The 14,729-nt window shown below is 38.2% G+C and overlaps 3 protein-coding genes across 4 annotated transcripts in view; 1 reads left to right on the top strand and 2 right to left on the bottom strand.

The window, feature by feature from the left end:
* Nucleotides 1–14,729, top strand: part of LOC135213163 (uncharacterized) — a gene marked incomplete at its 3' end in the record, with an annotated part of 298,865 nt that overhangs the window by 201,108 nt on the left and 83,028 nt on the right.
* Nucleotides 3,659–14,723, bottom strand: LOC135213148 (thialysine N-epsilon-acetyltransferase-like). 2 transcript variants are annotated; one of them, XM_064247090.1, is made up of 9 exons: nt 14,581–14,723; nt 12,972–13,095; nt 11,876–12,081; nt 11,139–11,290; nt 10,834–10,961; nt 9,820–10,019; nt 8,630–8,785; nt 5,227–5,330; nt 3,659–3,799 (listed from the first exon to the last, which is right to left on the bottom strand). In XM_064247090.1, the coding sequence occupies exons 2-8, from the start codon at nt 13,087–13,089 to the stop codon at nt 5,295–5,297; spliced, it is 996 nt and encodes a 331-aa protein (XP_064103160.1). In that variant the 5' UTR covers nt 13,090–13,095; nt 14,581–14,723; the 3' UTR covers nt 3,659–3,799; nt 5,227–5,294. The 2 variants fall into 2 exon arrangements, with proteins under 2 accessions (XP_064103160.1, XP_064103161.1); XM_064247091.1 differs by lacking the exons at nt 3,659–3,799; nt 5,227–5,330; nt 8,630–8,785 and adding an exon at nt 8,796–9,699.
* Nucleotides 13,352–13,981, bottom strand: LOC135213357 (N-acetyltransferase 9-like protein). The gene has a single exon (XM_064247335.1). It carries the CDS (start codon nt 13,979–13,981, stop codon nt 13,352–13,354), a length of 630 nt encoding a protein of 209 aa, XP_064103405.1.

Genomic DNA, 14,729 nt, shown 5'->3' with positions numbered 1-14,729 from the left:
AGAGTGGATCCTGTACAAGTTCGATGGCCTCCTTTTCCCACATTTGATCCACCATTTGAAGGAGCGTATTTTTCAATACAGGGTCTCTGTATCTCGCTGACAGTTCCCGAGGAGTAGAGGTTAGGGGAGGACTGTCTTCGAAGGGGATGATGTATCCCTTCTTTAGAACCGAAACCGACCAAGAGTCGGCTCCTCTCTGCGCCCAGGCTCCTGTAAAGTTCAGGAGTCTGGCGCCTACTGGTGTTTGGAGGATAAGCAAGTCATTTTCCTTTCTTGAAGGACCTGAAGGAAGACCTTCCTCTCTTATCAGAGCTCTTCTTTCTGGAAGGGGGACGAGCCGTTGCACCTCCACGAAAGGGCTGCTGAGGAGGACGAGAGTCCTTCTTAATCGTAGAAACTACAGGGCGACTCTTCTTCGTAGTCTGTACAAGGAGGTCTTGTGTCGCCTTCTCAGTTAGTGAGCGAGATCTATCTTTCACCAACTGAGAAGGAAACAGATGATCGGATAGAGGGGCGAACAATAACGCGGTTCTCTGACTAGGAGAAACAGCCTTTGACAAAACGGATACACCGATCTCTTTTTCAGCAAACCAGCTCCAAATAGGGAAGAAACCTCTCCCGAACCGTCTTGTACCGCCTTGTCCATGCATGCCAGGACGCTATGGAGAACTTCTGGGTTATTAAGAAACTCCGAGTCCTGAGACTTCTTAGCAAGTACTCCGACGAGAGACCAGTCCAGGAAATTGAACACCTCTAAGACGATGAATAATCCTTTAAGAAGGTGGTTCAATTCCGAAATGCTCCATGTCGATCTGGCCAACCCTAAAGAGTGTCGTCTGGAGGCATCAACCAGATTTCAGAAGTCTGCGTCCGCCGAAGCAGGGAGAGAAAGACCCATAGTTTCTCCTGTTCCGTACCAAATACCTCTCCTTCCAAGGAGTTTGGAAGGAGGCATGCAGAACACTGTTTTGCCCAACTCTTTCTTAGTGCCCATCCATGAATCCAGCGACTGGAGGGCCTTCTTCATAGAAATTGCTGGTTTCATCTTAAGGAAAGCAGAGGACTTTACTGTTGTAGTACTTGAAAAGAGCGAACGAGGAGAAGGAGGAGCGGCTGGGCTAAGAGAGTCTCCATACTCTTGAGGTAATAAGGAGGCTAAAGTCTTATAGTTAGAGAGTCCCTCATTTGTAGGGAGCTCGTCTTCTGACACTTCTTCTAAAACTCGATTGGAAGAGGCAGAATGTTCTCGTTTGGAGGAAGAGTCTTTCCAAGACCTCCTACGATCCGAAGGAGAGGTGCTTCTGTCTGGAGAAGAGCCACAATATTCGGACACGAGTCTAGTCGAATCTTGCCTCATGGTAGATTTCCGACTCCTGACTCCTGACTCCTGACTCCTGCCTCCTGACTCCGGCCTCCTGGCTCCTGACTCCTGGCTCCTGACTCCTGACTCCTGCCTCCTGGGTGACTCCTCACTCCTGGCTCTTGGCTCCTGCCTCCTGGGTGACTCCTCACTCCTGGCTGGCGCCACACGCCTGTTAGGCTCCTCACACCTTGCGTTTGGTTGGCTCCTCGCTCTTGTTAGGAGCCTCACTCCTGATAGGAGCTTCGCTCCTGGCGGCAGGGACCTCCATACGTCTAGAGGACCTCTTGATGGGAAGGGAAGTATCTTTCCTTCGAGGAGGTTCCTTTGCAAGCACTCCCACTAATGACGATATCTGTTCTTGCATAGAGAGGAGGATTCTCTTAGTAGCCTCCTCTTTCTCCTCCTCAGGAGGAGGAGAAGGAGGAGGGGAGGAGTCTATTGACTCCTCGTCAACTACTGGTGACAAAAGGGCTCTCTTTGCCCTCTTAACATCCGAAGGCGACTCCTCAGGGAAGCGTTCCGGGCTCGAGTCAAGAGTCGGCGCCTTCCAACTCCTCTTCAATGGTCGCGAGCGATCCGAATCCCTCCAATCGCGTCTAGGAGACGAAGATCCCGATGACGAGAAACACTCACGCAGGACGCTTTTGCAATAGCGATCCCTGGCAGTCTGGGGTATCACAGAGCCTGCCGAAGGGACACCTGATCGGTGGGGGAATCTCCACAACCTCCTTACGGTTTTTGACATTCCTTCTCCTCTGGGCATGGGAGCTTGGAAGAGGTCTAGACCTGGGAGCGTTGTGGAGCCAACCAGATGCCCCCTCCACTACACTGGGGACACTCACATCACTGTCCACTGTACAATCACTAGCCTTACCTTGCAGAGCAGCCATTTGTTTTTCCAGGATCTTGAAAGCTGCTTTTAGATCCGCAAGTTCTTTTGCCGAATCTGCAGGATCTGCAATAGGTGAAGAGGCTGAAAAGGAAGGAGAAGTTGCAATTCTTACAAGAGGGGAAGATCCCAAACTAGGAACTAGCTCATTAGATCTAGAACCACTCAAACTTCTAGAGGAAGTTTCCTCACTCTTTTCTCTCTCTCTAACTTCTTCACATAAGTAGTTAGATTCTTCCTCTCTCTCACTCAAATTCTCACATTCCTTACAAGATTAGTAAAAGAGCATTCATACTCTCTGCACCTTCATACTGTGTGAGGATCTACCGAAGCTTTCGGCAACCTCACCTTACAGCCTACATTCACACAATATCTCATCACCATTCCGGCGTCAGACATTCTAAGAAAATTCCAAAGCAAGTCCACAAAAACAGTCCACAAAAGCGTATGCCAATCCAACAATCCAGATACGTCACCAAAAGTCGGTCAAGAAGATCAATTGTCGATGAAAAAAGAAAATCCAGTCAAGAGGAACCAAAAACAATGTTGATGGTCCGGGGCGACAGAAGAAATCTGATTAGAAAACGGGAATGGTTTCCTAGTCCTGCCACCCAGGGCAGGGCGGTAGATCACCTGACCTACCGTTAGCGTGTGCCGCGAAATTTGAATTTCTGTCGGGGACGACGGAGTCTATAGCTAAGTATATATCTGGCAGGGAAGTTGAATGTATAAAAATAAAGTATGTACTTAATAACATTTTGAACATTTGTTTAACTTTACCAATTTTTATAACAAAGGTGTTTCAAGGTCATAAAACAGCAACTAGACAAAAGTTTTATTGAAGCTTCATATATCAAAAGATGGTTCTGTATCTACAGACTATAGCGAATTGGGAATACAGTGCATTCTTAAATGCAATGTCATTAGAATTTCCAATGCAGTTAAAAAAAAGTACAGAAAGAATTAACACTTATGCTATGCACGCATCTCTGACCAATAATTAACATTCACTTGGAGCATCTCTTCAATATCACAAGCAAATGCTCATCCAACTAAAAAACACCCTACGTCCAAATAGCGAGGGAAAGGCAATTAATATGGTACAATTGTTTAAATCATGGAATACGGCTACACAATAGAGCAGTATTCATTAATTGAATGAAAGAATTCACAAATGATGCTGCATCTTTTCAATTCAAATTATATAAAGATGTGTAACTATCTTCACGAGTCCAAAGAATGTTAATAAACCAATTACAGCAGCAGATAATCAGTAACTTATCTTACTAAATTAAAATAAGCCCTTGGAACATAAACTGGAATGACAGAAACCACTCCGTAGAGGTCACAAGGAATTTAACATAAAATTAAAATATAATACAAAGGAGATCATAAGAATTCAGCTAACTATGGAACTCCTTTTGGTATTATGAATGACATACGATCCGCCAAGGCACCCCACTCGCTGCGCATGTTTTGGAAGACTACGACCCACGCTGCGAGTCCAATCAGCCATACCAACGCTCCTATGCCCGATATGATCACATCTGTGGAGGATAACCGACCATATAATGAACAAAATACAATAATTCTTTGAAAAGATTACCTATAAGGAAATTAAATGCCATAAACTAAATAAAGGCAGCCTACCTACACATTCCTCTGGAGCTCATGAAAACACATTGCTCCCAGAGAAAAAAATCAACTTAGGAGGTTCTCTCATATTACAAAATGTCTTTTAAATATACAAATTTAACACTTTGACAAAGGTTCACATCTTGTTTGAACAACTGTATAATTTCTATAATATTAAGAACTTGAAATCTTCATATATCTTATAATAAGATAATGATTGCCAAAATGAGAATAATAAAAATTACACCATTTTTTAATAACCATGACATACTAAACAGTCAAATGCAATAAAATTTAAGTAACCGGATAACAATAAGATTTCACCGTCAGAAGTTGTTATCCATGACACGACCCACACAAAAACCACACAACTTCACTAAATGGCAGCTGAAGTAAATGTGGTACCCCTCATATTTGTGGGCCCTCACTTCTATCCCACAAAAAAACCCACACACAAATTTTGACGACTTAACCAGCTGTCACCATAGAATACACCTCAGTATATATGAGGGTTTTGCACTCTCAGGAAAAATGTACATACACATACTGTATCTACAAAACCAGCAAAACAGCTGGAACATTCTTCTGTTAAAACCAGAGACAGCTGGCTGTTGTTTAAATAAACTATAACTTGTACTTATAAAATTGCTGACAAATCAGCATTTAAGATCGAGTAAATGCAGACAAATGGACAAAATTTAGTGCATTCTGGGGAACTGCCATAACCAAATAACATGCATGAAAGGATAATACAAAGATAATTATCAGTCAGGAAAAATATCTGATAATGATTGAGGGCAATACTGTAGCAAGATTTTCTTGGAAAATGAGACTGCAGCCATGATTCAAACATCACACGCATAAACAAATGACCACTTCCCTCATAACCAGGTCTCACCAACAGGAGGTGCTATCAGACCTGGATGTATATTCATAGGGGAACTCTTCTCAGGGACACATCTGAAGATAACTGCTACTGAAGAATGGCTATTATTAAGTAAATGGGCTGTTGAAATAATTATATTTTTACCCAAACGCAAATTGTCTGTCCACCAGCACAAAGGAGGATAATCATTAATGCTGTATTGTATATGCAATTGAAATTATCACCGTTGATTAACACACATATCTAACATTAGAGCAAATATAGAGCAAGTCATTAAAGATACCTTACATTAAATATCTTAAAATGTAATACCATAACACAAAGAGAGGTTAAATCGAATTTATAAAACTGGTAAAGTATACACTACCATGGAATGAAAAGAAAAAACCAACATACAAGTTCACCCTAAATATAACACAAAGGTAACCTTTAAAAACTGTGAAACACACTTACACTTGCGGATCTGTTTCTGCTCGGGATATGGGGGAGCCCAAAATGCTTCTCTAAGAAACCAAATGCATTTACTGCCCACATGAATGGGAGGAGTGCAAAGCCAGCTGTGAAAAAACAAAAAAAAGGAAAAAAAAGGAGAAAATTGAGAACTTTAAAAATAAGCAAACATCCACAGTGATATTGTAAAATAAATATATATGATGATAACAGGTCTATAAACGCATGTTTGTACCTATACAACAATCCTTGCTTAAACCACAAAATTACGCTGTAAATGTTGCAGTAAATATATTTGGGTAAAGAGGCCAAAAATTAAGCTATTGTCTTTGCTCACAAATCATATAATTAGCCATTTTGGAATCTTTGTAATTAGGCTATGAGGTAATTAAGGTGATTCAGCTTACCTAACCTATCAGTGGCCTGTACTATAGGCTAGATACAACAGGTTATTTAATTATTATTATTATTAAATTAAATAAATGTCAAGTTGCAAGTCTAGTTTGAGAAGTACAATACTACAAAACCAAGGGCCCCATTTTGGAAAGATACCCAACGTACAATCAATGAAAAGAACCATAAATAAGCTACTAAAAAAATATAAAACACTAAAAAAAGCAAATGGTAAATCTAGGTAATAACTTCGAGTCAGGTATTTATTTGGAAATTACAGTGTCCTATAGTATTTGGGTTGGTTATTAAGAATTTCCCATTATTTTTGGGGGGTCGACTGTGTAAATAACCCCCAGGGTCCAGTACTAATCACAGCGAAATAGGTAGATTTGACGCCCCAATCTCTAGTGGCTGTCGTATTCACGGGAATATTTCCTACATTCCAAGCAGAGTTATTGACTAGAATTACCAAGCAAATGACAAACTAGGTTAAGAATTAGGGTTCAAATCATCACATCATGCTCAAAAAAATAGTCTTGTAGGCCAATTGGCACCTAGGCCTCCCCACCGTCATCACCAATAAGTAGCCTTAGGTACGTTAGGTAGTATTGGAGGCCGCCTGCCTATCCATCTCTATTTAGTCAAGAAAAGCAAGAGCTAGATCTGAATACTGGTTAAACTTGCTCTCTTAGCCTATGCCACAAGTTTTCAAAAAGATAGGCCTACGTAGGATCACGATACAATAGGTTTAGGTTTATTGCTAGTTACCAAGGCTAGTATTTGGTTTTAAAATCAGTTAAAAAACAGATTTTACAAGAATCATGATGAAAAAACTTACAGACAGCAATAAATAAGGATAGGCCGTACCCATGCCCCGTATGCCTGACAGAAAAAATCGAAGATTTGGCCTTCGCTAAATTAGCTATACTATAGGTATAGGTATCTTAGCCTAAGCCTAGAATTACCAGACACCTTTAAACAGGAATTATTATCATGCCTATTCATATCTGACCTTTAACCCAAAGCTACGCCCACCCCGAAATTTGATCTGTCAAAATAGGTAGGTAGGTACTACGCCTTGGCTGATAGGCCTATCTACCGTACCCTATTAATTATCCCAAATGGACGGAAACAATTAAATTAAGCTGCTTATCTTACCCATATAATATTTCCGACATAACGTCAACTTCCGCTGGTTTGGAACTTTTTCTAAATTCATTTTTTCGGAAATAAAACACGAAAGCAAAAATGTCAACACAAGTAAGAGTGAATCACCACCAATGACGATTAGGTATATCGTACCATGATTGTTCACCGTCGAAGAAAGGTTACGATGTCGGCGCGCCATCTTGCCACTCCAACAGTATTTATTGTACTTAGTTAATACTTATATTTATGTAAAGTACTATGCTATTAATATCTGATTACGACTCAAATTAGGCATTAATGAGACGGGTGGTTTAGATTCAAGATTCTTTAATTTACAAAATGCCAATTACTTATCAATTTATTTGGACATTTTCCTATAAACATTATTAAGTATTAAAATAGATTTTCTGCACAAGTGAACCAAAGCATTAGTGAAATTTAAAATTGGACTACTTTACAGAAAAAAAATTATAGTGGTCATTTATTATTATGCACAAAACCACTAGATGCTTGTTATCTTAAGTGTTAAAATGTCAGTAGTCTCATCTTTTTCTTAACTATCCTTTATTCATTGCTCATTGTTTTTCAACAGATGTGGTCAATTGGATTTATAACCTCACATCTCATACAACATAAAGTAACCCAGTGACACACAAAAGTCTTGGTCCCTGACTCATACAGTCCCAAAGTGCTCTTCTGGAACCACTGGACACAATTAACCTGGGAATCTTAACATCTAGAGCTTCGCCCTAAATTGCTATTTTAGCACAATATGACTGATGGGAATGCAATGATAAAACTGAGTTTCTAAAACATTAAAAGTAACATACAAACTTGTCAATTATATACAGAATGCCCACCACTCATTCCCTCATCTCTAGCTGACTTGCATCCAGTTGACATCATCAATGAGGATAATAAGCTGCAGCTGCTGAATTGAATTAAGTGAATACAGAGTTTAGGCCAAAGGCCATAAAGTCACTCAGTGCCGGAAAGGAAATTAAGCAGGTAGGTCTGAAAGGTGTAACAGGAAGTAAAACTCACAGTTGCTCTATGAAATATTTGTTATGAGAAGGTGGATAGCGAGATGGAAGAAAGATATGAATAGAGGTACAGTAAAGGAATGAAAGCGGTTACAGGCTAGGGGCCAAAGGGACGCCGCAAAGAACCTGACAGCACTATCCAACTTATGGTTTTTTTTTTATGGTATTTTTATGTTGCATGGAACCAGTGGTTATTCAGCAACAGGACCAACGGCTTTACGTGACTTCCGAACCACGTTAAGAGTAAAGTTCTGTCACCAGAAATACACATCTCTCACTCCTAAATGGAATGGCCGAGAATCAAACCCACGACCACCAAGGTGGGACGCAAACACCATACCAACCACGCCACTGAGGCACTTATCCAACCTATGGGGGTTGCTGGTACAGAGTTTACAAGGGAAATGCATGAACAATTGCTCTTCTGTCAGGAAGGTTCTGTCAGGAAGGCAAAAAATAACTATCTGGGGAAAATTAGACCACAAATGACATCCTTATATAGTATAACTGTATGCTTTGTTAGGAGAAAAAAAAATTTATTTTTAAGAACTTAATCTTTCAACTGTAATTTTGGGAACAAAACCAGGTGTCTGCCAAAATACTAAACTGGTTTACAGGATTATTTTGCTTTAAACAAAAATTTGGATGCAAAAGCACAAGAAATATACTATAATCAAGCCACAAAAATACTCTTGTTTATGTATCTAATATTTTTTTATTCTTGTTTATGTATCTAATATTTTTTATTCAGAGTTCAATAAATATTTGTAGTGTTCACCAAGGTTGACACATATATATTAAAAAAATTAAGGAGCACTGACATATGACTGCATAACATCTTTGGTCATTCTATGAAAATGGAAGCCCTTTTCTTGCGTCATATCTACCGCACCCATACGTTTGTAGAATTCAATACTCGGGGTGTTCCAGTCTAGGACAGCAAAATCACACCTTTTTCCTCCGATCTTAAGACTTGCCTAAAAGAGGAGAAAAAGTTACAGTAGGTCAAACAGTATACTATCAGTAACCATTTGAGTTACTTATAGCAGCATATAAACCATGGTCACATACCATGCTGTACATTTTAAACTGAGATATACAAAAATTTACATGATTTTTTTATCTATTACAAGTAAATACTAGTTATACCTTGTTGGGAAAATCAGCTACTAACTTAGATATTTACTGGCATGAAAAATATTGAAATAATTAACATAGTAAAAGTCAAAATTGTCTTCTTAATGAGTAACAAAAATTTTCTTTTACATTGGAAGCCAAGATTGATGTAGGGTGAGAGTACAATAGCAGAAACAGAGCAAAAGTTTTTTTTGGCTCATCTGATGCTGATATTCAGGTTTTGGTCCCAGTGTCTTTCATTCTTCATGAGCCACAAGAGATTTCCCTTTTCTGCCCAAGATTTTCTAAAAACTACCTAAAGTCACATTTGGGCTCATCACTTGCCTAGTGATCTGGTCATGTTTTGTCGTCATCACCTTCATCCAGCAATGCCTCTTCTTCCAGTTATCTTTTGTTCATCCAAAGACTGTTCTTCACAGTGGAAAAGCCACCGCTTCCAACCACTTTGACATTAAAAGGAGACTGTTACTTCAGCTAAGACAGCTAGATTTGATGTTTATTTGAAAGAGATAAACAACATTGCAGATGAAGACTGCAACAAGACTTCCCCAAGACAGCAAGATGAGGGTTCACTTGGCAAAACAATAGTGTATATCTGTGGCATCTTTGGCACCGAGAGGGGCAGCAGAAACCTCATAAGACTCTCCATGGCTGACTCAATGACTGAGGATAGCCTTTTGAATTCAACCTTTCTACATCAAACACCACAGCTGAAATCTTCACGGGTACCCTGGATAGATGTATAAATCCATTCCTGAATAAAAAATCAAGAGCTCATTTTCTTTACATAAAACCTTTTCCTTTAATAGAACTTATTCTCAGCTTAGTTTATGGATAACACTGAATGCTACCAATTCCATAAATAGCAACTCACCTTAATCACACTTCCCCATAGTGCCAATCCAATTCCCCTTTTCCTGTACTCTGGGGTTACATACAGATCCTCCATGTATACACCAGGTCCTTCTCCACTGAAAGTGTAGAAAAAGATGCTATATCCAACCAACTGACCCTCTGCTTCTGCCACATAGCATTCATAGAATGTCTCACTGCTTTGGCTGTCTTCTTCTAAAGCTGGAAAAGAAAAATATCTGATGAAAATGAATATACACCAAAGTTAGTAGGACACCCTTACAGTTTACATACAAACATTACATTTTTTAAGGTATACAGCTGTCAAGTTTCCTATGAAGCCTAGTGGTGTAGTACAATACTTGATAGGTCTCAAGATCATCACCAAGAATGCAAGTAAAGCATTATTAGAGAAGCTACTCAAATTCCATAAAAAGATCAAAATCTCTTCCATATAGTATCTTTTTTCAATGTTGGTACTGTAGATGTTCTTTGAAAAGATTATATTCTTTACCATATATTTTTCAGGTTTTGCTTATCATTATGAAATTAGTAAGTCTACTCTCCCAAATCCTTCTACTTTATCTAGAGTTAGGCTTATCCCCTTTCCTGCAATGTGACCGGCAAAGAGAATGCGATCAACTTATTTGGGACTTATCAACAATGCCTTTAAACACCAGATGTAGATATCACCTTTAAACACAGGATGTGGATATCATATAAGTCAAAATATCAAAAACCTCACTTTTAACACACTGTCATTCTTCAATAACTGAAGATGAGTAGCACCTAATTATAGCAAATTTCTAGGATGTTATAAACTACCTAATTATAAGAAGTTACAAGACATTGTACTGCAGTGCATTGTAATACAAAACTTATGAGGTAACACATTGGCAAAATGAAAGAGTCACTGAAACAATTCTATTTTCTTTTTCTATAAAATTCAAGCAAAGGGAGCGTAAATATTACATAAAGAGATAAGCAAAGACAAGCAATATGTGATCATATTTACCATGCACAGATCCTTACATACTTTTTTCAGTAATCACTGGGCCATCAGGCATCTTCTCATAATTTGCAAGGTCATGAATGAGTTTCATGACACCTTTAAAATCTTCATTGGTTGCTTCCCTTATTTTGGTTCCTTCTACAATTTTACACCTGCAAAGATAAAAGACACATCAACTGCAGAGTTCATGGAAGAAATCCTTCAATATTCTTGTAATGATTATTTGACAATAAATACTGCAATTTTCATATTCCTATATAAAGATGCAAGTCAAACAAAAAACAATTACATTCATGAGGTGTTTTCTATTCAACGAAGACAGCACCTACCTATGAGCAAAATCTTCCATAGCTTTTTGGTTTATTCTGAAGAAAAGCCACTTCTCAATGTTTGTGAGGTCAATAGCACCCTGACTCATAAGGAATTTATTTCCTGGATACGCTGTGACATTAACACGACTGCATCCTCTCTCGAGCGCAACCTAAAGGAACAATAGTGTTTAATGAGCTAATATTTTGGGGAAAAAGGGGAGTTTAACACAAGCCCACTATTTTACAGTGTGCTTTTGCAAATTGTGCAAAACCTCCTGGCACCCCACACAAGAAGAAGAATCTTTTCTCTAAGTCATGTTCTGTTTTCTCAGGTCTCAGCGATCCAATATCTTCTGTTTTTATGATCCATCACCTAGCAGTCCTTGTTAAACCCTGCTCATTTATCAACACTTCAATGTGATCCTGGTTCAGATAGCACCTCGAGCACAGACAAGTTCAAGACCGTTTTAGCTAATAAGGGATGACAACCAAAATCCCTGCAGGAATTTATTACTTTCTAGTTTCTCTTCATATTCAAAAATGATGGTGATGAAATGTAATTCTAGGAATTCACACTTGCATATCTACACAGTAAGGTAAGGAAAGATTCAAAATATTACTGTGGCCATCATGTCTTTTCGAAACAAAAATACATACTTATAAAACGGGTGATAGTGAAAACAAATATATAATCAAGTACACTAGGAGTAAAATGAAAAGACTGAGCATAAATAAAAACCTAAATCTCTGCCTACCTGTACTGCTTTCTTTAGTAAAGATGAGCCTATCCCCTTTCTCCTCTTGGATGGAATGACATAGAGTTCCTCTACACAAAGACTTCTGCCTTCCCAAGTAGAATATGTGTTGTAAAATAGTACATACCCGATAAGGGCACCTTGGTCATTCTGACACACATATACAGTAAAGACTGCTGGCCTTCCAGATTCACCATCCTCTAGATCTGTACAAAGAGATAATTGGGATTTTTGTATTTTTTCATGTTAATGGTTACTGTTTCTCTTACAATATTTGCCAGTGTTTTTCGGTTACTACTATCAGGTTTCTGAATAAAGATCAACCACCTTCAAAAAAGGCACGGTACCATTTACTGGTAGACTTCCAAAATGTGACATAGTTTCCTTACATTGGATCTAGGCTGGCAACATTTTAACTTTAAAAGTTCCATTATTATTATTTTCTTTGTTGTTCCTTTCATTCTAAGACCGGTACTTGCTATATGAATGTAGCATTTCAAAACCATTTGGCCTTCACCTTAGATTTCCAAGGTACTAGTACGTACTTATTTTACAAAATGTCAAAAAGGTACCCAGTAATATTTTCCTATAAGACATTTAATTCCTTAATCTCTAATTCCTTTGAAACTTTAGTGAAAGTTCAATTTCATTATTTAGACATCAAGTATCAACATCTACAAATACCCAGATATCAGGGGTGATAAAGTAAAATTCTTATGAGATTAAAATGAGGAACTTATTTTCAATGATGCTTGTCTATAATGGATTATTTAGCCAGTGATAAATAAAGCTTGTGTAAAGTGTTAACTTTTATTGGAGTAGGAGCGTATACAGTATTATTTAGTTGCTATCATGCACCATCTATAAGTAAAGAATGAAGATTACATTGTGAGGCTACAAAAGTGATATGGCAAAATTACTTAAAACAAATAAGGCTGAACTGAAAAAGACCTCCAGCTAACTGTACAATACTTATTAAGCAAATGGAAATTTAAACTGCCTTCTAAATACAGTATGAAATATTTGCATTAAAAATTTATCTAAAATGAAAAGGACTAAATCAATCAGATTCTGTTACCCACAACAAATTGATTACCTTTTTGCATTAACTGCACTGATGATGTCAACTGGAGCTCTTTTGACAGCTCTTTGATCAAAACCAATAACTTTTCACTGTCAGAGGCATTGGCTTTCCTGATTTTTGTATTGGACATCTCCACCTACAGAGAACAAAAACATGTTACTTTCTTAAAAATCAAAATTGAACTTTTAATACAAATTCTTTATTTACAGTCAGCCCATTTTGTAAGCAAGAAACAGTCCTCATAGCTTAAGCTCCTTGAAATTAAAGAGAAAAGTGGCACCCAGCACTGCATAAGTGTGGGTGGATCCCAAGATCCCAAGCAGCTACAAGAATCAGTCCTTGTGCTGTCTGGTATGTGAATATAATGAAACAGCAGGTCTTAGTATCACACTTTATCCTAGATCTTCATTTTCATGTGGAACAATACTAAAATGTTTTGTGTTCTCATTTAACCAAGTTCTCCATGTCTCATTCACTTCACTTTCCATAGTGATCTCCTTGAACAATTGTGACTCAGACACAGTGCAGAAATTCATCTTCTTGAACATACAAATACTCGGAGTGTTCGACATACCAATTTTCACTTGGTACTTCACAATTCCTAAGAATTCCACTCCGTAGCGGAACATGAGGAGCATCGCTTCCCAGCCTCGCTTCTTCCCTGCAAAAGCCATTTCCGCTATCATTATCTCTCCTTCCGCTACAGATTTCCCTTCATCTTCATTAAGGTAAAGATTAGTATCACCTATCATGGACTGCTCCTCAGATCCTGTTTCTTCAAAGCATCCTTTGTCTAATATGATAAATGTGCATTTATTATCATCTTCATACCATGACTTTTGCATATCATATTCTTCCTCTTCAGTAAGAGGCTCTGATGCAGTAAGTTCCTGCAATCTTGGTGACTGCATCCACTTATGATACTTTGCGACGTGGGACTTCTTGTATGGCACAAGAATTACTTTGTCACCTACTAACTGTGTTCTGCCATTAATCTTCATAATGTACAGGTCCTGAAACATGACAGTATCTTCAAAAGAAGGAAAAGTTTATCTCTGACACTCAACAAGCATAAAAATGCATACATTCTATTCATCGTCTCCTAAAAAAATATTATACAATTTTTTTGTTAACCATAAATAAACCATTGTCTTGGATGAAATCCTGAATCTAAAGTTAGTATGTCATTTGGCACATAAGGTTGAGGTAGCTCTAGCCATACTAATTACAAAATTTCTGTACCTCCCATAGTATGACTAATGGCACCCTAGGTCAGGTTGAGGGGGTGGGGGAGGGGTTGCTCCTTGGTCAGTTGAGTTCCTGGTGCTCTAGGTTAGGTTAGACTAGGTAGATCTTATAGGTATATGGTATAAAGTATAAAATTAACAGTAGAAATAGGTAATACCGAAATAGCTAGTACCTATATGAATTAACCTACCTAGCCTAAGTCATAGGCTAGCTAGTAAAAGAGATCACAGTACAAACCATTTTATAAAAGAGATTATACTACCTAGGTACATATAGTAGGTAATGATAATGTTTCACTCAGTCTAGGGTGACATTTTACTTTATTTCCAAGTATATGACTTCAGTAACATTGTTTACAAGTACTATATCTTACCTATAATATGTTAACTAGACTTCCTTTAACTAGACTTCCTACTTAAATGTCAGGTTATCTCATTACTATCAGTCACGATTCGTCGTCGTCAATCAGTAACAGTAGTAGTATTAGGATTAAAATTTATGCTGTAACAGCTCTTCAATTGC

Source organism: Macrobrachium nipponense, chromosome 42 (assembly GCF_015104395.2).
Source record: "Macrobrachium nipponense isolate FS-2020 chromosome 42, ASM1510439v2, whole genome shotgun sequence".
Classification (NCBI taxonomy): Eukaryota; Metazoa; Arthropoda; class Malacostraca; order Decapoda; family Palaemonidae; genus Macrobrachium; species Macrobrachium nipponense.
Note: the sequence above shows the minus strand (reverse complement) of the source record. Positions and strands in the feature narration are given on the sequence as shown.

Coding starts and splice junctions, on each gene's coding strand:
- LOC135213148 (XM_064247090.1), bottom strand. CDS start 13,089: ATGTCCAATACAAAAATCAGGAAAGCCAATGCCTCTGACAGTGAAAAG. Junction 12,082..12,971: donor AGTGCAGTTAATGCAAAAAG/GTAATCAATTTG, acceptor CTCTTTGTACAG/ATCTAGAGGATGGTGAATCT. Junction 8,786..9,819: donor TATGGGGAAGTGTGATTAAG/GTGAGTTGCTAT, acceptor CTCCTCTTTTAG/GCAAGTCTTAAGATCGGAGG.
- LOC135213357 (XM_064247335.1), bottom strand. CDS start 13,981: ATGTTTCAGGACCTGTACATTATGAAGATTAATGGCAGAACACAGTTA.